Consider the following 24,026-nt stretch of genomic DNA (forward strand, 5'->3'; position numbering starts at 1 on the left):
ATATTCTCTGACTCTCACTTGTAAGAATCATGTACAAGATTGACAAAGTATGCTTTTTGTTATTAAAGTTTTTTTTTCTAATGCAACTAAAAACCTTTAACTTTTGTAGTCTCAAGTTTGCTTACCAGTTTAATTTGTTACATCCAGACTTAACACATTCTGGTATAACAATGAAGGGCTCAGTCTAATACAATGTAATCTCCCTTTCCTTGTCTTCTCTTATAAAAAGCTCTGTAATGTATCTTACTTGAATCTAACATAGACCTTTTTCTTACATCTCTTTAAAAATTATGGAAAAATGAGTCCCCAATTGTAGGTTGGAAATATGTTTTTATATACCTCTTTGTCAATATCTGTTTGTCTAACAGTGCAAAAGCTGTTGCAGAGGTAGCTTAGGCCTAGATGTTTCTTTCTTTCTTTTTTTTTTTTTAAGATGTTATTTATTTATTTATTTATGAGAGACACAGAGAGAGGCAGAGACACAGGCAGAGGGAGAAGCAGGCTTCATGCAGGGAGCCCGACATGGGACTCAATCCCGGATCTCCAGGATCAGTCCCTGGGCTCAAGGCAGCACTAAACCACTGAGCCACCAGGGCTGCCCTAGATGTTTCTTTCTTAAGAGTAATTCATGGGGCACCTAGCTGGCCTAGTAGGTACAGCATGTAACTCTTGATCTTGGGGTCATGAGTTCAAGCTCCATGTTCACGTAGAGCTTGCTTTAAAAAATAAACGAATAATTCATATTAATGGAACATGTCTCCTGTAATACTTTTCTAGTGTCTTAATTTTTTGTTTGCTTTCTACTTTATTTCTTTCATCCATACATTTTTCTTTTTTAAAAAAACAAAACAAAACAAAAAACCCTAGAATATCTTTTTTGGCTTTTCAGAAGTGGGACTTTTCCCCCCTGATATCAGGCAGTAGTGACAATACTGAGTACTAGACCAGTTTTCACTGGTACCAGCAGTAAAATGTAACCTGGTGTAGTTAGTCCATTTTCAGGAAGTGGTTGGTCCTCAACTTACTGATTCAATGTGTACTCATTCATGTTTATAAGTCATTTGGGTACTTAAATGTCAATAATAAGACATTTAAAATAGACAACACATAAAACTATGTTTATTCTCTTTATTGAACTATGCACAAGATCCGTTTTTTTTTTTCTTTTTTTTCTGATGACTGTCGCCTGATACCGTAATACACCCTTGTCCCTTTTCTTTGGAGTATCTTTCTAGCTCTCCTATGTATACAGCTCTGTTCATTTGCTTTGTGACTTCCAACTTGCTTAATTACTCTTTACTTCAGACATAGCCCTTCATCTAAGAGCTCTCTAACTTGCTTCTTCAGATAAACTGTTGTCCTAAATTCTGTCTAGAATTTTCCTCATGGGCTTTCCTTTTTCTTATACTTTAGCATTTGTCATTTAAATGGTTTTAGACTGTATATATTTGATTAGAATACTGTCCTTTTTTTTGTTTTTGTTTTTGTTTTTTAAGTAGGCTTCACACCCACCGTGGAGCCCAATGTGGGGCCTCAACTCACCACCTCAAATTTAAGACCTGAGCCAAGAGCAAGATTCAGATGCTTAACTGACTGAGCCACCCAAGCACCCCAAATATTGTCCTGTTTATTGGATACATCTAAACTTTAGATACCTTTATACTGAGTCACAGGTTTATAAATTTCTTTTGAATTGCTCTTGTAATTTATATTTAAAAATCTGAGCATATGGGCTCTTGGTTAAAACCTTAACTTCCATGAGAACACAGTTCTGATGGGAAATTTAGGTTTGACTTACATTATTTCAAATATAAAAGGCCTGTTTAGTACAATTTCCTCCCCAGCATCCAATTAGAAATCCAACTATTTATATTCTCCTCATCCCTGTTTACTATTGCTCTGAGTGCCCCACCTCTGTTTCTTCTACATTTCTTTAGGGCTATATACAATGGCACTATGGCTCTTAGCCTTACTTTCTCCTTTAAGTTGTAAAAACTTTATTTAGGTGTTTTTGATTCAGCTGACCCTTTACATTTATGTTAGTATATAGGGGGGCAGACTATCACAGTACCATATAATTCTTAGTGATACCTTATGGAGTACAGGACAAGGTACCAAGTGTAAAGAGTCAGCTAAAAAAAAAAGAAAAAACACCTAAATAAACTCATGGCAGCTCCTTACTTGGAGTAGGGATTTAAACTGTAAAAAAGGCCAATGAAATATTTATTAATAGATCTGAGAAATAGATCATGTAAAAGAAGCTGAGATACAAAGTCTGGTTTTCTACTGAAGGTTAGCTCCTTTGGCTTTATTACTTTAATTTTTCATCTAGTTAATTAACATATTCATCAGCTCACATATTTAATATATATATATCTGTATATATGTTGTGATTATTTTAGTGAGGACATGTACGTTTTACTCTTTCAGCGGATATACAGTGTTATCAACTATAGTCATCATGTTACACACTTGATATTCAGACTTTATTCACAGTATTTTATTTTAAGTGATACACAATTCTCATAACATAAAATTCACTGTGTAATTCAGTGATTTTTAGTATATTCACTATGTTGGGCAGTATCCCCACTATCTAATTCCAGAACATTTCCATCATCCCTACCAGTTTGTTTTTATTTTTGTCATTTTTATTATGGAAAAACTTCAGACATATATAAACATATTTAAAGTTAAGGAAAATAATAGAATAAGCCCACGTGTATCTGTTGCCAACTTCAATACATCAATTCACGGCCAGCCTGTTTCACCTACCAACAACTCTAGATTATTCAGAAACCCCAATATAAATCAAATTAATAATAGGAAATTTATTAGCCCACTTAAGTTGTTTAGACCAGGAGGGGACTTTACTGTGGATGAACTGACCATATTTAACTGTCTAGCTTCTTATTTCTCTTAAGAACCAGAAAACATCTTTCCTAGACATTTCAAATACACTGTACCTCTTTTCTTACTGGCCCAAATTTGCTTAGGCCTGCCCATCCTGGAACTGATTAATCTCTGCCATGAATCGATGGGATTACCATGACTGGTTTAGCAAAATCAGCTGGAGTAGAACAAATGTTGGGTGGTACACATTGTCCACAAGAACAGTGACAAGTATTTATTATCAGTACTTCCAGCTTCCAGTGCTGGATCACATGGGTTGTCCTTCACCTGCCTCTTCTTTTCTTTTCTTCATACAACAAATACACAAACATTTAAACTGTGCTTTTGGTAACTACTCTTTTCTGCAGTCTGTACTAGACATTTCAGGCTTCTATAATCTGTCCCATGGCATTTATCTTCCACCAATGTCCACTGTGAATTCTGTGCTTCAGCCAAACATGTTCCTCAAGATGCCCTGCATTTGTCATGCTTAGTTACCAATCCAATGGGGCTGCTTGTTCTAGTTGTATGCTTAAAGAGCACTTCTTGCTCCTCTGCATGTACGTATCCTTTACTGTATACGTATCCGATTCCTGGTACACCTCCACAAGATCTTCTCAGTCTGCTGTGGAGCCTGATTTCATTACCTGTTTTCTCATTCTAAACTTTTATTGCCTATTTCACTCATTTTCGTAATTTTCTTTTGCATCAGTCATGAATGTCTGTGCTATACCATATACCCACACACAGACCTTATTAGTTCATGTTTTGTTTCTGCCTGTTCCTGGAATAATACTGACACACATTTAATATTCAGCAAAGACTCATTGAATGAATGAATTACCAAAAATGTTTGCTGTAACAAGTTTTTATTCCTCTAGGTTGCCTGGGCTCTCAGATCCTGTAGTCATACAGATTTTTTAATGTTAATAATATTAGCCTAATACAGCTGGAAATAGACTCTTTGCATTTATAGGTTTATCATTCCTAAGCAACTTAAAATTATATGTAGTAAATTGCAGTTTTGCTGAGACTCTAATTGATTCTTATATGCTAATTGGTAATTTTATGGAAGTCAGTTAGTTAAAAGTGATCCTAGCTAAACCTGTGGCCGCCACATTCCAACACAGCTTTGTTTTTCTATGCTTCTGGTCATATATAAAGTAACTTTCATTCAGGATTGTAAGGGAGTGCTCAAAATTTTGTATCTAGTATATGCTGCCTTTTATAGCAGGTGTTACTAGCTATGGTGCTATTTCATAAATTTGAAGAGTGTCAAAACTCTTCATATCTGTCCCTTGGAAATGTCAAAGGTTTTGGTATAGTTTTTTTGTTTCCTTTCCCATTCTACTAAATTTATCCCTTTCAATTAATGTCAATTTTCAACCCCTTACTTAGAATCTATTGAATAACTTACAAAAAGGAGAAGGGGTCCAGAGTGTAGGGAATGTTTATAGTGCATTAGCTTTGTGCAAGAATTAGGGACTGCAGTTTCCCTGTTTGTCCCATTTTAGAATGAATGGTTCTTTAATGGATTGGCCTATTCCAGCATCCCTGATTTAAGGTCTGTTGTAGCACGCGACAGTTTTGATGCTGGTAACATATGTGAATTAAATTAAATTGCATTGCAGGATCCAGCCGGTCCGCTCTGACCCAGTCAGCATGCCAGGGTCATCCCGTCCAGTCTCTGATCGAAGGGGAATTTCCACCGTGATTGATGCTGCCTCAGGTAGAAAACCGCCTCCAAAATGTGTGCTGGATAGTTCTGTGCGTTTTAAATTTCTTTTCCTGCACAATGGAGAGAATGATATTTTTGCCTTCCTCTTCCTTTTTTTGTGTGTGTTTGTTTATTTTGGGGTATGCGTGCATGATGTGCACATATATGTGTGTGTGTGTTTAAGGTTTATCATTTGTTGCTAAACAATGCCATGCATTTAAGTATTGTTAAGGTTGGTGAATGATGCGGTGGGGTTGGCACTTGATTAAATGTAATGAACACAGTATTGAGGGCTACAGGGTTGATGACTGTTTTGCCTTTGATCTCTCAAATATGGAGAAGCAACCTTGACAGAGAACGTAAATACAATATATGGATTCAATTTACTCAACCTGTTGAGTATCAAAGTGCCTGATCTGTGGAAGTAGAGAGTCCAAATGCTGTTGCTTAAATGGTTTTTATTATTGAAAGCATAAAGTTTAGAAATTCATTAACTTAACTTTCGTCTATCTATCACAGTTATTAACCTTCTATCCTTGGAAGCAAGGCATGAATATGTAATATTAATACCCGGGAGTAGATCTTTACCTCTGTAGGTGATAGTTGCTGCACTAGTATTGTCAAACCGTTTTCTGCCACATCTGCCAAGTACCTGTTTATAATAATACATTTTTCATCCCTAAATGCATTGATAAAGAAAATAAGGACAGTGATCTTTCTGTTATGGTGCAGCTGCAGAGCATCTGAAGAGAGCATACATCAGGGTTTCATCAAGAAAAAGTCTCTTATGAGTAGAATTATTAAATACTCGGCATTAGTCAAACAGTTGAGTCAGAGAGGATTTTAATCTATAGCAATTTCAAAATCCCCAGAGACTGCTGATTTGATTGAGGCTTAAACTGTGAAAGAAAATGGAAACAAACAGAAAACTGATTTGTGAAGGTCACTTTTAAAAGACCAAAGCTTCTGTTTCTGATTCTGTGTCTGGATGTATTTTGAAGTTTTGAAAGCTAACTGGTTTTGTACGTTATCTTAGCTTTCTGATTTTTTTTTTTTTTTTTTTTGTCAGTAGATTGTACCTTGTGTCTGATTTAGCTGTCCATGTCCAGGGCTCTGCCTTCATTTTTAATGTAGACTCTTACTTTAAAGAGCTCATACTTGTCTCTCTGCTTTCACTTGGCAACCATGTTTGTCCCCTGGAAACAAGCACAGAAATGTGTGAAGTCTCTCTCCTTGCTTCCCTGCATTGAATGAAATACTCAGATGGGTGACTTAATAAATCTTTTGGATAGTTTCAATCTGAGAATGCTAACAGATCCTGCTCATCTGGAATTATCATTTAATGATCGTGAATCCTGGAAGCAATGTCTTGTAACCTAAAGTATTTTATTTAAGATTACAGTAGTAGCCTTTGTTGGGGAGAGGTGGTTAACATTCTTAAACTGCCATATTATTAATGTTTTAGAGTCAGGTGACTACCAGTCAAGTGAAACACATGCCACTAAAGCAGTTACTGATGTTGTTAAGAGTTGCCATATTTAGCACTCCACTCTGATGTAATACTCCATATTTCTCATGTAGCACTATCTCAATTTTAGCTCTCCGTAAAGTAATATCTCATGCCACAGAGAGGAATGCCAATGAACTACTGGCAACCATCATTTGATTTAAATCTGCTGCAAGAAGAGTTTTTAAATGATGTTTGAAAAAGGAACTAGATCTTTGCCCTTGATTTACTTATATTTGCATCAGAGACACATTGTAGGAGATTCTAGGATACTGTTCTACAGCTATGAGCCTCTGCCTGAAAGTACTAATCTTTTGAGTAGAGAAAGGACTTCTTGGTGACTAAGCTCTGTTGTTATTTTTCTAAGCCTATTTTCATTCCAGAAAGCCATAGTTCCTTTCTGAGACAGAGCAATGAAATGTGTGTGCTGCTTTCTCGAACTTTGAGCTAAAGAAACCCCATAGATGAGGAATTGGACTGTTATGAATAATCCTCTACTTCTCAGATGGTTTGGATCCCTTTTGTTCAACGCATTTTTTAAGTGAGTGAATAATGTTTTGTTGGGGAAACTTAATCTACTTTATCTAATAGTCTGTTACTACTGTAACAGACTTGCTTTTCTATTAATATTTAGGAAGATTAGGGACTAAATAGTTTGGGTTCCTTATTAAAAAAAGTTGATGAGAAAATTCTGCTATAGATTCTTCTATTAAAAGAGTCTAATAAATTTGTACAACTGCTCCTGAACCAGGAAGTGCTTCTCTGATTATGACCCATGCATTGGAATCGCTACATATTACAAAGATGCTTTTCTGAAGTTTTGATTGCTTTTGCTGAGAGATATGACTGTTGTGGCACCTCCTCTTCTTGGGCTTCATTGCTTTGTCTTACCTTCATGCAATTTATACAACTAAATGTATTGTCTTTTTAATTGTTCCTATGGCACATTTTATAACCGCCTTTCTAGCTAGTGACAGCTCTTGCTCTGTGTAAACTAGTGGTGGTAAATTATTTTTCATATAATTACTTTTCAGAGGCATAGAATTTAGAATTTTTAGTGATATGATTAAATCTTTTGACAGTTGTAACAGTATTCAAAATGAAAATATTTTATTTATGCCTTCGGTCAGCATGTTAGATATCTATATATTTATCTGGCAGTATTATTCTATTAAAACTAAAGAGATCAGCAGAGCCTTGTACTTTGCTTTGCTAAGAAATTTTATTTGTATAATTTCTTGATCATCTAGTATATCTTGTTCTTCACTCCTTCACATAGAAGAACATTTTCCAAAATATGTATTTTCTTACTAACTTCAGTGATTTAGGCATGGTATAAATTCTCTGCCATTAGATACCTATGAACAAGCTTCTTACTGTCTCTGTATAAATATGTGTATTTAAACTGGAAGATCTATAACTGCTTTCTAAGTAGATATCATTCCCATAATATCTGACCTTTGGTAATTCAAAAGGGTACTATCTGTCCTACTTAAAATTTTGAGTTTAGATAATTATGAGATGTGCCCTTCTTGACTAAGGAGATGACCATTCTGGAAAGATACTATATAGGATTTTACCCTTATACATAGGCTACTGAGAGAAATGAGATTGGAAGGAACCATTCCATTTTTCATTAACATCAGTGCCTCTGAATTATAGTTAATATTTCTAGACAAAGTACTTTTTTTCCTCTGTACATTCTTTTTGGTTAGGTATCTAAGCATCTTTTCTCATTGTTTGTTCTTTATAACATGTGTCCTTTTGATAAAGGTATAGGACCTCTGAAGAGAAAGTAGAAAGATAGCCGTTCATGCCCTGCTCATATTTTGTTTCCCACCTTAGTGGCTGATCCTCTTGTTCCCAGACCTGTAGGCTGTACCTGTTGGTTACTAATAACAACTCTAAAGTCTCTTTTGAGTCATGCAGACAGAAAGCCTAGAAAGATATAGTTCATCCTAACTTTGTTTCTCTTGGGTTTGTGGTTTTACTATGGAAATTGATATTTACAAAGAAAGAACTCAAAGCAACTGAGATTTAAAGACAGACTTATGCCTGGCTCATGCAAAGAGCAGACATCTTTGTCAAACTCTACTAAAGTAAACATTTTATAGAGAAAACAGTATTGGAAGTAGTGGGGACAACATCTATGTACATTCCTATGGGATATGACAGTAGGAGAAGGACAATTGTGACAGTTAAGTAAAATGAGTTTTTATCCTTTAGAGCAAACTTTGATATATCAGGTATTAGTGTTATATCAAACATTTCTATAAATAGGGACAGAGTTTCAGACCTGGTATTTGTTATTGTTCTTGACTCAAGAGAAATATTATTTTTATTGTACAATTGAAGTAATCTAAATTATAAGAAATTTGATAATTCAGGAGATACTTTAGCACTCAGTTTTTCCCGTTATCAAAATAATTTGTTTACTGAAGAAAATGAGACACTTAAAAACCCAAACGTTTTATTTGACTGATTTTATAATCATTCTTTTTGATTATGCCTGCTTTGACTGAGTTTATAAGGATCATTTATGTCTTCCTTATATATTTGGCATTTGGTTCATTAGATATTTAAAAAAAACAATATTTATTAGAGAGGTACGATTAGGTAGGCAACAAGGAGATTATTTAAGTCAAATCTCTGCTGGAGGAATGTTCATATGGAGGCATACTTTTATTTTATAGAGATTTTTCTGATGTAGGGGAAGAATATTCCTAAGGATCATATTTCACTGTATCTGCAGTTGTCATTCCAATCTGAGGTAGACAGTCACTGTGTCATAAAACTATCAGAGACACAAGAGATGCAGGTGGTGGGAAGCAAAGAGATTTGTAAGAAACATCACTTAGTCATCCAATGGTGAGTCTACTTGGTGCCATGATTTTAAAAACTAGAGCTGAATGACAAGAACCCATGACATTGTAATCATGGTCTTGAAAATTTTCTGAAACGTCCAACAAGTGATGTTTCCTACTTATCCTGTCTTTTCTGCATTTGTAAAAAGAATTTAAGGTTCCCTGTGCAAAAGATTGTTTCACTTTTTGGGCAGGGATGTGTTCGTTATTTCTTAAAATAATTCTCAGATATAAAGGGTATCAAGTTCTTTAGAAATTTTGAGATATTTCTTTGGATACCCGATGTGGTTTTCATTTAGTAGACTTCCAGATACTCTTTGTGATTATAAGGTGACGAAAACCCCAGGCATACTTGTACCTTGAGTATTCAAAGCCTGTGTGGGATCAGTAAGAGGATTATGGATGAAGGCGAAATTAAAAGGAGGCTTAGTCATGACCTGTGAACAGTCCCTCAGAGGGGAAAAAAGGAGGTCAGCAATTTTACTTTGACACTATTTCCACTTGAAACAGTTAGCAAATATTCAAACTCAGATGTTAAGATTGGCTTTTTTATAGTAAAGAGGAAGTTTATGTATTATTTCAACTCTAATGAACACCTACTTGTCTGTATAGAATCAAAAAGAAGTGTTAAAGATGACACATGTAGGGAAAAGACCTGATTTTTGCACATAAGGAAGGTGTTTGGCCACATCACTCTTCTTTTGATTTAAATGTTCTCTCATTCTTCTTTCTAATATTTATAGGATGTTAGAAGATGAAATTCAAGTTAACAATGTGGAAAATTTTAGCTCAGCACAATTAAGAAAAAAAAAATGATTGCCCCACTTAAAGATGAAGAAACTGTAAACAGAAGTAGAAGAAGCTGTTGGGAAAGCTTTCTTCTGATGACACATTGCTTCTTTGAATAAATCTTTGTGTCAACTAAAACCTCGCCTTTGCTTTCTCTCTTGCAAGCACCGAGTCCTTGACATGACTTTAAGTCTTTCCTAAGCATTTTGAGAAGGAATTGATGGAATTCTCCCTACTGTTGATATACTGGGGTACCACATATTTACAAGGGGTTTTTTAGCCCAAAGACCCAACTTTTCTTTTTTGTTCCTTTATTACTACACCTTTAATACAAGGCTGGACTGTTTATGTAGTCTGTTGCCTGAGACCGTGGTGGCAGAGGGACAATATTGGGGGCAGTATTAGAATTTGTTTAAGTCTGAACCGGGAATTCCATTTGTCTTAGTGACATTAGTGTCAAACTGTTAGTGCCACACTATTTTAAATTGTGTCCAAGAGCCTGAGAGGCTTATACTTATAGGTGCCATCTATAAACTTAGAGGGAAACAAAAGAGTCTCTCTCCATTGAATATGTAAGCCCAGTGAGCAATTAAAAAGCAGCTTGGGACCTCACCCAGGCAACTACTCGGAACCAGAGCTCATGATAGTTCCCTGGATATTGTTGAAAACTGTCAGAGAAAAGCTAAAGCAAATAATCGAAGCGAAAATAATTGTTCCCGGGAAAAGTCTTGTTTTGGAAGATTTGGTGTAGTAGAAAGAATAGAGACAAGTAGCTTACAAATCTTTGGTTCTAGTCTCAACTCTGCCTATAATTACCTGTTTGGTAAATTGCTTCGAAACCCAAGGCTTTCTTCCATAAATGAGAGAATTGAGGTAGATTATTTCCAAAGCCCCTTCCAGCTTGAAAAATGGATCAACGTGTACTTTGGATCACCTTTGAAGAATTTTTAAAAATTTGGATATAATTTGCATATAGCAGAAATGTACATATCTTAATCATACAACTTGATGAATTTTATGTATATCACTACTCAGAACAAATTAGAATATTTCCATCATCTTAGAAAGTTCCCTCATGCCCCTTCCAGTCAATATACTACCTTTGACTTAGAGATTACCACTATGGTTTTTATCATCATAAATCACTTTTGTCTATATTGAACTTCATGTAAATGAAATTATCCTACAGTTACTCTTTTGTGTCTGGCTTCTTTTACTTAATATTTTTGAAATTCATCCATATGATGCGTGTGTCACTTGTCCATTTTTTTTATGTTGCAATATAGTATAAATATAATGCAGTTTATGTATCCATTGTCCTCTTGTTTTCAGCTATTAGCTTTTTATGAATAAAGCTGCTATAAACTTTCCTGTACAAGTCCTTTTTATGACATCTGCACTTTTAATTTTTTATTATTATTTTACATATGAATTCATATGTTTTGAGCATATACCTAGGCCTGGAATTGCTGGCTTACAAAGCAGACATATATTTAGCTTTATTAGGAACCTCCAAGAAAGTATTCCAAAATGATACCATCTTTTGTTCTTAGCAATGGATGAGCCATTCTTGTAAATGGAAATTATAGTTTTAATTTGCTTTTCTCAAATGAAATGATTGGATATACTTATTGGCCAGTTGGGTATCTTCTTTTTAATGTACTTGTGAAGTCTTTCATCAGCTTTTATTTGGCCAGTTGTCGTATTGAATTTAAATTCTTTAACTATATTGGATATAGGTCTTTTGTCAGGTATTTTGCAAGTCTTTCAGTTTATTGCCTTTTCACTTATTGGTATTCTTTGACAGGCAGAAGTTTGGTCTTATCCCTTTTCCTTTTATGTTTTGTGTTTTACACGAAATCTTTGGCCATTTCATCCATCTTGAAGTGATGCCTTACTCTAGTAATTGTGTAGTTTTGGTCTTTGCATTGAGGCATATGATCCTTTTCAAATTATTTTTTATTATCCATGAGGTGAGGATCAAGGTTCAGTTTCTTCTGTGCCATTTCTTCTAGTGCTGTTTCTCAAAAAAGATATGCTTTTCTTCCAGTGAAGTTCCACAGTGCCTTTAAAAAAAAAAAAAAAATTCCCTTCTCTATTCTGTTCCATTGATGTGTGTGTGTGTGTATCTTTACACCACTATCATACTGTCTTAATTACTGTAGCTTTTTAGTAAGTTTTGAGATCTAGCAATTTAATGCCTTCACTTTTGTTTGGCATGTATATCTTGGCTATTCTAGGTTCTTTGCAGTTCGAAACACATGTGTATACAGATACATACCAGTAATTCATGGTGTGGTCCACTGACCTCTAGAAGTCCCCAAGACACTTTCAAGGGGTCTGTGAGTGAAAACTATTTTTATAGTATCATGAAGTCATTATTAGCCTTTCTTTTTTTATTTTGTGTTGACATTAAGTATGGGTAGTGCAGAAGCAATGGTAGATAAAGCTGATGGCATTTTAACATAATAAACACAATGGCACCAAACTATGCTTGTAGCTAAGGGTACTCACTCATTGTTTAAAAAAAAAAAAACAAAAAAACAAAAAACTACAATTGCTTAAGAATGTTGGGGTGCCTGGGTGATGCAGTTAGTTAAGTGTCCAACTCCTGGTTTCAGCTCAAGTCATGATCTCAAGGTGATGAGATCAACCCCCCTAGGGCTCTGCACTCAGCAGAGTCTGCTTGAGACTTTCTCTCCCTCTCCTTCTGCCCCTCCCTATGCTCTCTCTCTAAAGTAAATAAATGAGTCTTTAGGGAAAAAAAACAATGTCTATGATTTAGGGCGGCTGGCTTGCTCAGTCCATATAGCTGCAAGTGTTGATCTCAAAGTCTTGAGTTCAAACCCTATGTTGAGTGTGGAACTTACTGTAAAAAAAGAGTCAACATTCAAATCATTGATGTATGACAATTTTATTAAATTTTGCTGTTTGTGTACTTCTTTTTAGTATTTTATATGTCACAATGGAATTAATGCATGATAGTTGTCTTGACAAAATGCACTTGTGTGATTACTATGAACTAGCAACTGCCATGGAATATTATTTTACTGAAAAGAACTTGGGTATTTAGCAGAAATTTTCTCAAAAATAAACAAAATAAGCCTATCACTTCAAAGAAAACAACTGACAATATTTGTTACCAATGATAAAACTCATTTTCAATCAAAAATTGGAAATTTAGAAACCAGACACTCCAGTAAATGTTAAATAGAAGTGAAGATACTGAACATTCTTGTCTTTTTTCTTAATCTTAGAAACAAGTGTTTAATATTTCTCTATTAAATTAATGTTAGATGTACTTTTTAAATGAAATCCTACAATCTAATATTATATCATTCCTTAATTGGAATGAGGAAGACATGGATAAAATCCATATAAGAACCAAACTGACATTCTAAAACTGAAAAGTATGCCTTAAATAATCTGTTGAATGAGCTTAATAGCTGACTGGATGCAGAAGAAGAAAGGATCAGAGACTCAAAAACAAGTCAGAAAGTATTTAACTGAGGACACTTGGGTGGCTCAGTGGTTGAGCGTCTGCCTTTGGCTCAGGTTGAACTCACATCAGGCTCACTGCAGGGAGCCTGCTACTCTGTCTACCTCTCTCTTTCTGTGTCTCTCATGAAGAAATAAATAAAATCTTTAAAAAAAAAAAAAAAGATTAAACTGAAGTGGAGGGACGCCTGGGTGGCTCAGTGGTTGAGCGTCTGCCTTCGGCCCAGGACATGATCCTGGAGTCTCAGGATCGAGTCCCACACTGGGCTCTCTGCATGGAGCCTGCTTCTCTCTCTGCCTGTGTATCTGCTTCTCTCTCTCTCTCTCTCTGTCTCTCATGAATAAATAAAATCTTAAAAAAAAAAATTAAAGTGGAGGAAGAAGAAAATAATGAAATAGAACTCAGTGTGAGAAGTGTGTGGGGTAATATTAAATTGTCTAATGTGTGTGTGATTGTTATACATGGATGATAAGAAGGAGGGAAAAGGCAAATAAATGAAGGGCTGAGAATTTTCCAAAATTAGTTGAAGACATCAACTCTTAAAGTTTCAAGATGCTCAGTGTATCACAAACGAATAAAAACAAAGAAAATCATACCTAGGCATATCCGAGTCAAACTGTTGAAATCCCCAAATCATGAAGCAATTTAAATAGCCCTACTGTATTTCTTTATCTCTTAGGTTTATTTTGGGGTAAGGATTTAGAGTTTTGACAAAATTAAGGTGATTCTTAAATTTCTTTGGCATTAGGTTATCCCCATCTCCTGGTGATCTCTGAGGAATCTTCAAGATATTCACCATTAGGTAGAAGTAAAAGATATGAAAAACCAATGTTTATTGATAAACAGCTTTGTGCCCAACACTGTGCTAGGTGTTTTTCCATGGCTTATCTAATTTAATCATATTTAATTAGGATCACAGGTCCATTTCAGAAATATGCAAAGCATGGAACTAAAGACACCTAGCTCCTGATACTTAGAATTACTTAAAGTGCATTATGGTGACACCTCAGATAAGTCCAAACCTCTTTTTACCCTGCCTGATCAAATATTCATTTCAAAACACTGTGTGCTGAAATGAGCCACGTGGGAGTTGAAGAGAATCAACTATTCAGGTGGTGAAAATGTGTGAATGCAGCTGGCAGATGAAGTTCCAGTATGATGAATTCCCAGCTTGTCCTCATTGCTTCGGGCAACAACTGACAGGCCTGACTGGTCATTGGCTTTCCATTTCTGGCATTGATAGGACTGAAAATTCTTAGTGTCACAGATACTTAAAAGCTGTCCCTGTTATCGTGGATACAAACAGTGCTGGAGGGTCCTTATTGCATAGAGATGTAATCAATATGGTCTAGAGTTCTTGACCTGAACCTATAATTATGTGGATGTCATAAAGGTAGCTTGTTGTTACAGAAAGTGCTTATATTCAGAACTTGGGGGGCAAGTTGTGAATGGAGAGAAGAAAAATAAGAGCTTTGTCCCTCTTCCTATACTTCACAGTATTTAAGAGGCTATCATAGTAATCACAGAATAGGGTATTCTTATAGGATTAGAACATTGTATCATCAGGATTTTGGGTGCTAAGTTTAAATCTTACCTCTGATGTGATCCTAATACCCTGCAGAAGTTGTGACTTTAATGTTTTGCAGCTTTGTGACTGTGATTTTTTGAATACCAAAATAGAACTTTTTTCATTGATCCAAATACTTGGATTTGAAGGGCAGCTTTAAATAATAACACATTTGAGCTTGATTATTTTCCTGAAGCTAAGTGTATGGTGAAAAAAGGAAGCTGGGTAAGCAGATACTACAGCATCCATGGTCCATGGGTAGGAGTGAGTCGGAAATGACCCTGGTAGCAGTTCTTAAGTCACTGTTTGTACTGATGCTCTTAAAAATGTTGTGATTGAGATTAATTTGCCCATGAAAATAGTGAAAAAGAGACATAAAATGACTTAATAGGAAGAAATGTGGATCACTCTGTCACTCTGTCACAACAAGAGTTTAAGATAACTCTCCTTGGCATTATTACTGGATTACCCCATGGATAGGATGCCTTGAAAAAGAAGGGAAAAGTAATGCCTTGTAATAGAGGGCTCTTTAAGAGCAAGGGCTGTCTTTGTATTTCTCATGCCAGGTATGGGTGCTTGCCACAGGGCAGATAATCAATATTTATTGCATTGTTGACAGAATAGATAAACAGAAAAAAGAGAAGAGGAAACAAATCATGAGAGACTCTTAACTGTAGAGAACAAACAGGGTTGATGGAGGGGTGTGGGTGGGGGATGGGATAGAAGGGTGATGGGTATTAAGGACTGCACTTGTGATGAGCACTGGGTTTTATATGTAAATGATGAACCATTGAACTCCTGAAACCAATATTGAACTATATGTCAACTAACTAGAATTTTAAAAATAGAGCATAGGGCTTTAAATATACCATAAACTGATTAAAATTTAATAATGCAACATCTTTAGAAAATGTGATCTTGGCCTTTAGTCCTTTATGAGACTTTCTCTTACGTTTATGGTCACTATCTTTGTTTGGGCCTTTGGTAAACTGTGTGATCAGTTGGAATATTTTGCAGAGTATTTCAGATCATCTTTTGTGTCATTTTAAAAAAGCAGTATTATGTTTAAGTAGTATGTTTCTCATCTCTGATAGCTTTTACATTACCAGATAATAAAAATAAAGGAATTATGGCCCTCAAATCAGTTGTGTTTTGGTATTATAAGGCTTGCATGTGAATTTGTGTTTTAAGGTTATCTTTATAAAGCATTCACTATAGCAAATTCCCACTTTCTGGAATCTGTTGTTAAGCCTGGCAAACATCCACTAAAGGGAATAGACTTGCTTTTGTTTTCTGGTCATACAAGGCTTTCAGGCATATCATTATATGGTTATTTGGGGCTGTCTTTTAAGCTAGCCCATTTTATACATGAACCCAGGATATTAGCATATAGGGATCTGACCTAAATTCCATTAAACCAAAATATTTTGTTGAAGAATTGCCACCATTTTCGTAATGTCATTACAGTTCAGTGACTTGTATTCATGCTCCTGGCAGCCTTGTGAGATGCGGTATCTTGAGTCTTAAACCTGTTCTACCCTTGGTGTGCTAAGAATATTGGAAGGACCACAATTATTCTATAAATGCTATGTGTTAACATTGGAGAGAATACCAAAGTTATACTTGAAACTTTAATGAATTCCCCAGTTAGTTATCCCTTTTTTAGATGAGTTTAAATACTTTTCAAATGAAGAATGTTTGCATGATTGGGTAAGTAAGACTTTCATTTCACCCTTTTGTTTCTCTCCACCTAAAGAGGACACTTAGAGCATCCATACCAATCTCTTTGACATTCTCCTATTGGGCTGACTTTTCGTGTGTCAGAAATTTCTAGCCATGAGTGAATACCTTTAAATAGGGTTTTTTATAGACGTGATAGGATCCCAATTCCTGAATCAGAGGGCCCAAGCTAGAGACTTTAGTAAAATTTTGGTATGATGCCTGAAACTTTTTATTTGCCTTGAAACCTGTTCTTAATTTTACTCTTTATTCCAATTCACCCCATTGATTAAATTAATTACTTTCTCCGCTGTTCTTAAACTTTTACTGTTGTGTTTATCGCCTCGTATTAAAGTTAGTTGGGAACCATTTCCCATTCTAGACTGTGAGCTCATCTTTGTACTCCCCACAGCACCCTGAACAGCTCTGATACATAATAGGCACTCAATAAATGTTAATGAATTCAACATTTCAGCGTGGAATATTGAAACCAAATTTTCGCATTTGGCTAGGCACAGTAGTTGCCTTCTAGGAGAGGAACTGAGTGGCTAGGGAACAGAAATGAGAAGGAGACTTTTTTTTTTCCCCACTGTAGTCTTTTAGAAGAAATGAAACTCTTTAACACCAAACGTACTTTTCAACATTTGACAGGTTACCATTGCAAGGTCTTTGTTTATACAAATGAAGAAACTGAGGTTAAGGAATGTTAAATAACTTGTTTATTGTTTCATAGCTTATAGGCAGCAGAGCAAGGGTAGGAATCTGTGAAACCTTCACTTTTTCCAGGATATTAAACAGTATCTTGGCCACTGCAGCTTACCTTGATTTCATTTGTACGATCATCAAGTAGCAGTGTTATATCTGACCTAGAAACTTCCTTATTTATTCTTTATATCATGCACTGTATCATAGAAGTCATCAAATACAGCATTCTTGAGTAGCACCTCTATTTTAAGGGGCCATTGGCTAGACCTCTTTCTTAAGGTTTTGATAACTGGGTATGGGTGAAGTCTTCCTGTGACTGAAGACTGTTTTACCCATGGCTCAACGAGGTATCCTTGCTGCTTACAGAGAGACTCTTAGCCTTTAAGCAGTAAACATTTATTTTCCAGCTAGGAAAGCCACTATCAATCAGGTAATGTTTTCTCAAGCTGAAAAAGGCTTTCACTAAAGAATAGTGATTGCCCAAGGTCACATTTCTTTTCCATATACTTGTAGGCAAGTGCAAACTAAAAGAATATTAGTGTTTGAAATTAATAATTTATTCTATATTTGGGAGTAGAGGAGAGGGAGGCAAAATGATTATATTTCTCTTAGAAATATTTTAACTGATTTTCCAAATATGGATTAAAGCATAAAGAAGTCAAAAATGCCCTGATCCTAAATGGACCTGACACCTTGATCTTCTATCATGGCATAACCTATGAGTGGGGATTCCCAAAGGACCTTTGTACACTACAATATTTATTACTATAAAGATCTAAAGTTCTTAGCCACTTTGAAACTTGTTAAGAGTGTTCAGATCCCATACACTGGACTTGTGTTTTCACATGTTTAAATTATTCTGGTTGGTTTTGTATAGTTTATTCAAAAATAACTTCCCACTTCAAATTCTGAAAAATAAGACCTGATCCTCCAGTAAAGGAGAACACAGATCAGATAGGAAAGTATACTTGAGAGGTAAATGTATTTGCTTGCTTTTCTTGTCCATTAATGCTTAGGAAATACAGAGTCTTTAACCAGCCCATTTTATATCTCTGTTTTTCTCATCTGCAAAATGGTAACTAAATACTGCCTTCTCTTTGGTTGATATGAACAAATACTAATAAACTGAAAGGCTCTGGATTGATACCCCTGTCAGCTCCTTCTATTGATGGTGGAATTTTCACTGTAGTTGTTCACTGTGATTTCAAAAATAAATATTATGGTTTGTTTTTGTTTTACTATGGTTTTTATTGTCTTAAGAATAAAAAAATTACTAAGGAACATTAGTGAATACAGAACCATTAACATTCACAAAAACAGCTATATGCAAATTAGTAGATGTCCTTGACTGAGACAAAAGTATTTTGAGGTTGCGATCATGAAAATATCATAATTTTTATTTATATGCATCCTTACTTCCGAAGGAAACCTAACTGGACTATGTATTCTGGAAAAGTTGAAACATTACAAGACAATAAATAGGATATTTAACATCTTTATTTAAATCTTGAGTTACATGCATCCCATGCACTTCTTGTGCTGCATATTAAATTTTATATATCATGAATAATACTTTTTTATCATATTTGATTGCTCAATATATTGTGCTAAGTACTTCACATACATTAGCTTCTTTATTCTTCATAAAATTCTCATGAGGTAAAGGTATTGTTATATAGTGGACCCTTGAACAATGTGGGGGTTAAGGGTGCTGACCCCCGTCTGTGAGTTGAAAATCCATGTATAACTTTTGACTCTCCTAAAAGGTAATTACTAATAGCTTATTGTTGGCCAGAAGCCTTCCTGAGAACATAAACAGTCAATTAACCCATATTTTGCATGTTATATATATATATTATATGCTGTATTTATATCCTGTATTCTTACAATAGTAAGCTAAAGAAAAGAAAAATTATTAAGAATATCATAAGGAAGAGAATATATATTTACAGACTATATTTATTTTAAAAAATCCAGATTAAGTAGACTCATGCAGTTCAAACCCATGTTGTTCAAGGGTCAACTGTAATTCCTTTTTATCAGAGTAAGGAACTATGGCTCAGAAAAATTACATACACTGCAGTACCTTTCACTTTGGTAGTGCCATCTGAATTTCTTTGTCATTAACATGTTTTATACAGCTCTTCATTAAAATATTATTGAAATAAAATATATTTTTGATAGATGCATTTTTAGAATAGGACAATAGAATATTGTCTTCAGAAGAATATAAGGACACTTGTCTCCTATATTGTGAAAATTAATAGATATGACATTTGTAAAGCTTCTGGCCATAGTTCAAGTATGTAACAAGGACTCATTAAATGTATCTCCTTGTTATTTTATTTCAATAATAATGGTAATAATAAATGGCAATAGCTTTTACTATATCCCAAGGTTTTTGTTTTGCTCTTTATTATCTTTATGTACCTATGGGGACTGGTTATATAGTATTGTCCTCATTTTATAATTGAGGACACAGACTCAGAGAAGTGGTAGATCCCATGTTGGAGGCCAGGTAGTCTAATTCCAGAGCTTGTATTCTTAACTAATATGTGATTTTCTAATAAAAAATGGCAATAGCTTTTACTATATCCCAAAGTTTTTGTTTTGCTCTTTATTATCTTTATATACCTATGGGGACTGGTTATACAGTATTGTCCTCATTTTATAATTAAGGACACAGACTCAGAGAAGTGGTAGATCCCATGTTGGAGACCAGGCAGTCTAATTCCAGAGCTTGTATTCTTAACTAATATGTGATTTTCTTTGAGGGTGTCTTCCAATAACAATAGATTAGATTCTGATATTTCAGGCAACAGTTTAAATCTCAGATATAATTACCTCCTACTTCATCTAGTTCCTTCAGTTTTATATTGTGGCAATATGACAATTTCTTACCTGATCCTCATTCGATTCCTATAGTAAGATAGATAAGTTAGATTAGATATTCAGAGAACCTTCTGATTCTAAAATCTGGGATCCTATATTGTTTGGTTATATTTGCGGAATTCTGAAGCAGCTCTGATAATCCTCCCAAGGAAAGGGATTCATCACTGTGACTTAAAAAGGAATATGTTGACTTCTCTACTGAACTGAAATTAGCCATTTCCTAGGGGGTTTTGGTGGGGACTACAGAACAGGAATGAACTCCTTAAGCTTCTTGACTCCTTAAAAAGAAGAACCTCAGGGGTACCTGGGTGGCTCAGTCAGTTAAGCATCCAACTCTTGGTTTCGGCTCAGGTCATGAGATCTCATGGATCATGAGAACAAGCCCTGCGTCCAGCTCCCCAAGCTCAGAGGGGAGTCTGCTTGAGGATTCCCTCCCTCTGCCCTGCCCCTCACTCTATACTCTCTCTCCAACATAAATAAACCTTTGAGGGAAAAAAAAAGAGCCTCAAAAATGAGCTCTTTTGTTTGCCAGGGGAGCAGATCACTCTTCTGAGTATGTTAGACTGGCTATTTACATTTGCTTTTGACTGTCTGTTTCAGTTTGTCTTCTGTTTCTCTTTCTCCCTCCTAACTTCCATCTTCCTATTCGGATAATTCTACTTTATTTCTGTAAGTGAAAGACTCTCCCAGGATGCTGAATATGTCATTATTTTTATAGCACTCCTTATATGCACAGAAGATTTTAGCTTGGCTGTAAGCTTGTTCTTGGCATAAATTTGGCAGATAGTTTTTAGCCTGGGTGAGACTTTTTATTGGGATCATGAAAGTGTTGGGGCATCACTGCCCTCCACTTTTCCTTCTTGAAGTATGACATTAGTGGTTTTAGCTCTTGTTGACCCTTCTTTTTAAACCAAAGCTTTATAGCTTATTAGTGCACAGTGTGGATTTTTCTTATGATATGTTGGAGGGAAAGGAAAAAAGTCCTCTAAAGTTACAAATGGTTTCACTTACCAAAATGATTATTTCTTTTGGAAAGTTTCGTCTTTTCTTTAAAATTTCCGGGAGTTGGGTGGGCTTGATATCTTCTCTCCCACTCTCTTTTCCTACCCACACTCTCACGTTGGCAGAATGCAGAGAGCTTTAAGCATAACTCCAGACTTCTAGAAGACAAATCACTGACCAGGGAGTAACCAAGACGTACTTTTCTGCTGTTATTTTTAAGAAATGTTTTCAAGTAAAAATGGAAGTAAGGACAGAATATCACAGGCTTGTTTTTGACTATTTGTTTCACTTATAGAATGCAGGATAAATGCTTTGGAACATTAATAATTCCTGTTTCAAGCAACCTTTGGGATTTGAGATCTGTGCTTTTCAAATATGTACTTAATCTCATACTTCATCGTTTATTGGATCAAATAACAGTCTCATTGCTTAGCATCCAGGTCAGTGCCATGAGCTCCAAATCAGGTATGATATGTCACCTTGTGAGAGATTCTCTGCGTTGCCCCTATCTGTTTCTGTTTCATTAAAGAACTTTACGTAAGCATCTTTATTTTTCCAAGGTATCTGAGGGCTTCAATGAAATGAAAATTAGTTGCCCTCTCCCAAAAAATAATATTTAAAAAACTTTTATCTTACATTTTGCTTATCAGAGTTACTCTGTCCAGCCTTGGAGCAGAGCATTCTTAATGTGAACCCAGTAGACATAATCTTCTGATGGATCCACAAGAAACCACTGAAGAAATTTAAGGATTTCCTGGCCAAAGCAAGTAGTGTCCTTCAATAAGGTTTCAGATTATAACATAAACCTAGACATAGCTGAGAAGAAGAAAAGTTAAAAAAAAAAAAAAAGAAGAAAAGTTGTGATTTTTTTATCATCACAAACTGTATAATTCATACTTTAGGTGACCTCCATGGGTTGCCTGTCTGCTTTTGGCTCAACTGTGGATTTTTATGGAGCCATTCCTGCATTGCCACTCTTTCATCCCTCCCTTTTTATGAGAATAAAAAGTAAATTGGGTGCTATTTAAATATTTGCAACTTAATGTTTATTGAAAACTACCCTGCCGCAGGGCATAGCACTTTGAAAGACTGCTTTGCGCCAGCCCAGTTTTCCAGCCAGCCGGTTTACCCCAAAACCTGAAGTTCGCTTTACTTACATTTTTCATTTCTTTAAACCAAATGATCACAGAAAAACTTAGGAGGAACCTAGTTTCATTTGTGAGGTTTTTGAATAAAAGTGAAGTGGAGTGTGGCTAGAAAACCAGACCCGTGAAAAGCCATGACTCTGCTGACACTAGAGGAAAAACCAAAGAATTCTGATACTACTTGCTTCCAGCGTTCAGGAGAAAAGAAAAAACAAGAAAGGTGGAAGAGCTTTAGCGCTGGTACACTTTGGAAAAGCAAGGGAGCAAGGAAAGTTTGGTTGAGTTCCTTTGTCTCTTATGGGTGCTTTACTTAAAAGTTTCTTCTACTTGTATGTATATGTTCTTTAATAGAAAATTTGGAAAGTACAGAAAATTATAAATAATAAAATTTAAAACTCAGGTATAATTCTTAACATTTTGGCATATAACTTCTTAGTGCCTTTCTTATTGGCAAAAATATTTTGTAACTTGCCTCATTTGTTGTCAGATTTCCTTAAGCAATTAAATATTTTTCAAAACATAGATAGTTTAATAGTTATGTTCTTTGAATCATTTGTTTGGTCATCTACCATTAAACTTTTTTGTTTCTAATTTTTTGTACATACTAATTAAGAATAGATAAAATTCTTATATGTAAATCTTTGGTTTATATGTTTCCAAGCACTTAAAGAAGAATTCATATCAATCCTTCTCAAATGCTTCCAAAAATAGAAGAGGAAGGAACACTTCCAAACTCATTTTACAAGGTCAGCAAAACCAAATACAGACACTATGAGAAAGGAAAATTACAGGCCATTATCCCTGATGAACATAGATACAGAAATCCTTAATAAGCTATTAGCAAACCAAATTCAACTGTATATTAAAAGGATCATATACCATGGTCAAGTGGGATTTATTCCAGGGATGCCTGGATGGTTTTACATCCACAAATCAATCAATGTGGTAAAGTACATTAACTAAATAAAGGATAAAAATTATATTACCTAAGATTCAGAAAAAGCACTCGACAAAATGCAACTTCCATTTTTTATAAAAACTCTCAACCAGGTAGGCCGATAGGGAATGTACCCCAACATAATAAAGGCCATATGTGACAAACCCACAGCTAACATTATACCCCATGGTGAAAAGCTGAAATATTTTCCTCCAAGATCAGGAACAAGACAGGGATGGCCATCCTCTCCACTTTGATTTAACATAATATAGAAGACTTAGCCAGAGCAATTAGGCAAGAAAAAGAAATAAAAGGTATCCAAATTGGAGAGGAAGAAAAAAAAGTGTCATAATTTGCATATGACAGATATATAAAAACCCTAAAGACTTCACCAAAATGCTGTTAGAACTAATAAATGAATTCAGTAAATTTTGCAGAGTACAAAATCAATATTACAAATCAGTTGTTTCTATATGCTGATAATAAACAGAGAAATAAAACAATCTCACAGTTGCTTCAGAAAGAATGAAATACTTAGGAATGAATTTAACTAGTGAGGTAAAAAACCTATAAACAGAAACCATATGACATTGATGAAAGAAATTGAAGACACAAATAAATGGAAAGATGTTACATGCTCATGGACTGGAAGATTTAATATTGTTAAAATGTCCATACTACCCAAAACAGTCTACAGATTCAATACAATACCTATCAAAATTCCAATGGTACTTTTTACAGAAATGGAACAAGCAGTCTTAAAATTTGTATGGAACCACAAAAGACCCTGA

The 24,026-nt window shown here is 35.1% G+C and overlaps 1 protein-coding gene across 11 annotated transcripts in view; it reads left to right on the forward strand.

The window, feature by feature from the left end:
• BCAS3 (BCAS3 microtubule associated cell migration factor) overlaps positions 1–24,026 on the forward strand; it is a 591,271-nt gene that overhangs the window by 321,693 nt on the left and 245,552 nt on the right. For 8 of the 11 annotated variants that reach the window (XR_013354262.1, XM_077852358.1, XM_077852357.1 and 5 more), the window contains one exon: positions 4,524–4,621. Coding sequence is in view for 8 of the 11 variants with exons in the window: in XM_077852358.1 (XP_077708484.1) it covers positions 4,524–4,621 (98 nt within the window). In the remaining 3 variants the exon portion in view is untranslated. Of the gene's footprint in view, positions 1–4,523; positions 4,622–6,483; positions 6,658–9,723; positions 11,139–24,026 lie in introns of those variants that run through there. The other 3 variants (XR_013354263.1, XR_013354264.1, XM_077852365.1) reach the window with 3 other exon arrangements.

The sequence above is a fragment of the Canis aureus genome, chromosome 16 (assembly GCF_053574225.1).
Source record: "Canis aureus isolate CA01 chromosome 16, VMU_Caureus_v.1.0, whole genome shotgun sequence".
In the NCBI taxonomy this organism is placed as follows: Eukaryota; Metazoa; Chordata; class Mammalia; order Carnivora; family Canidae; genus Canis; species Canis aureus.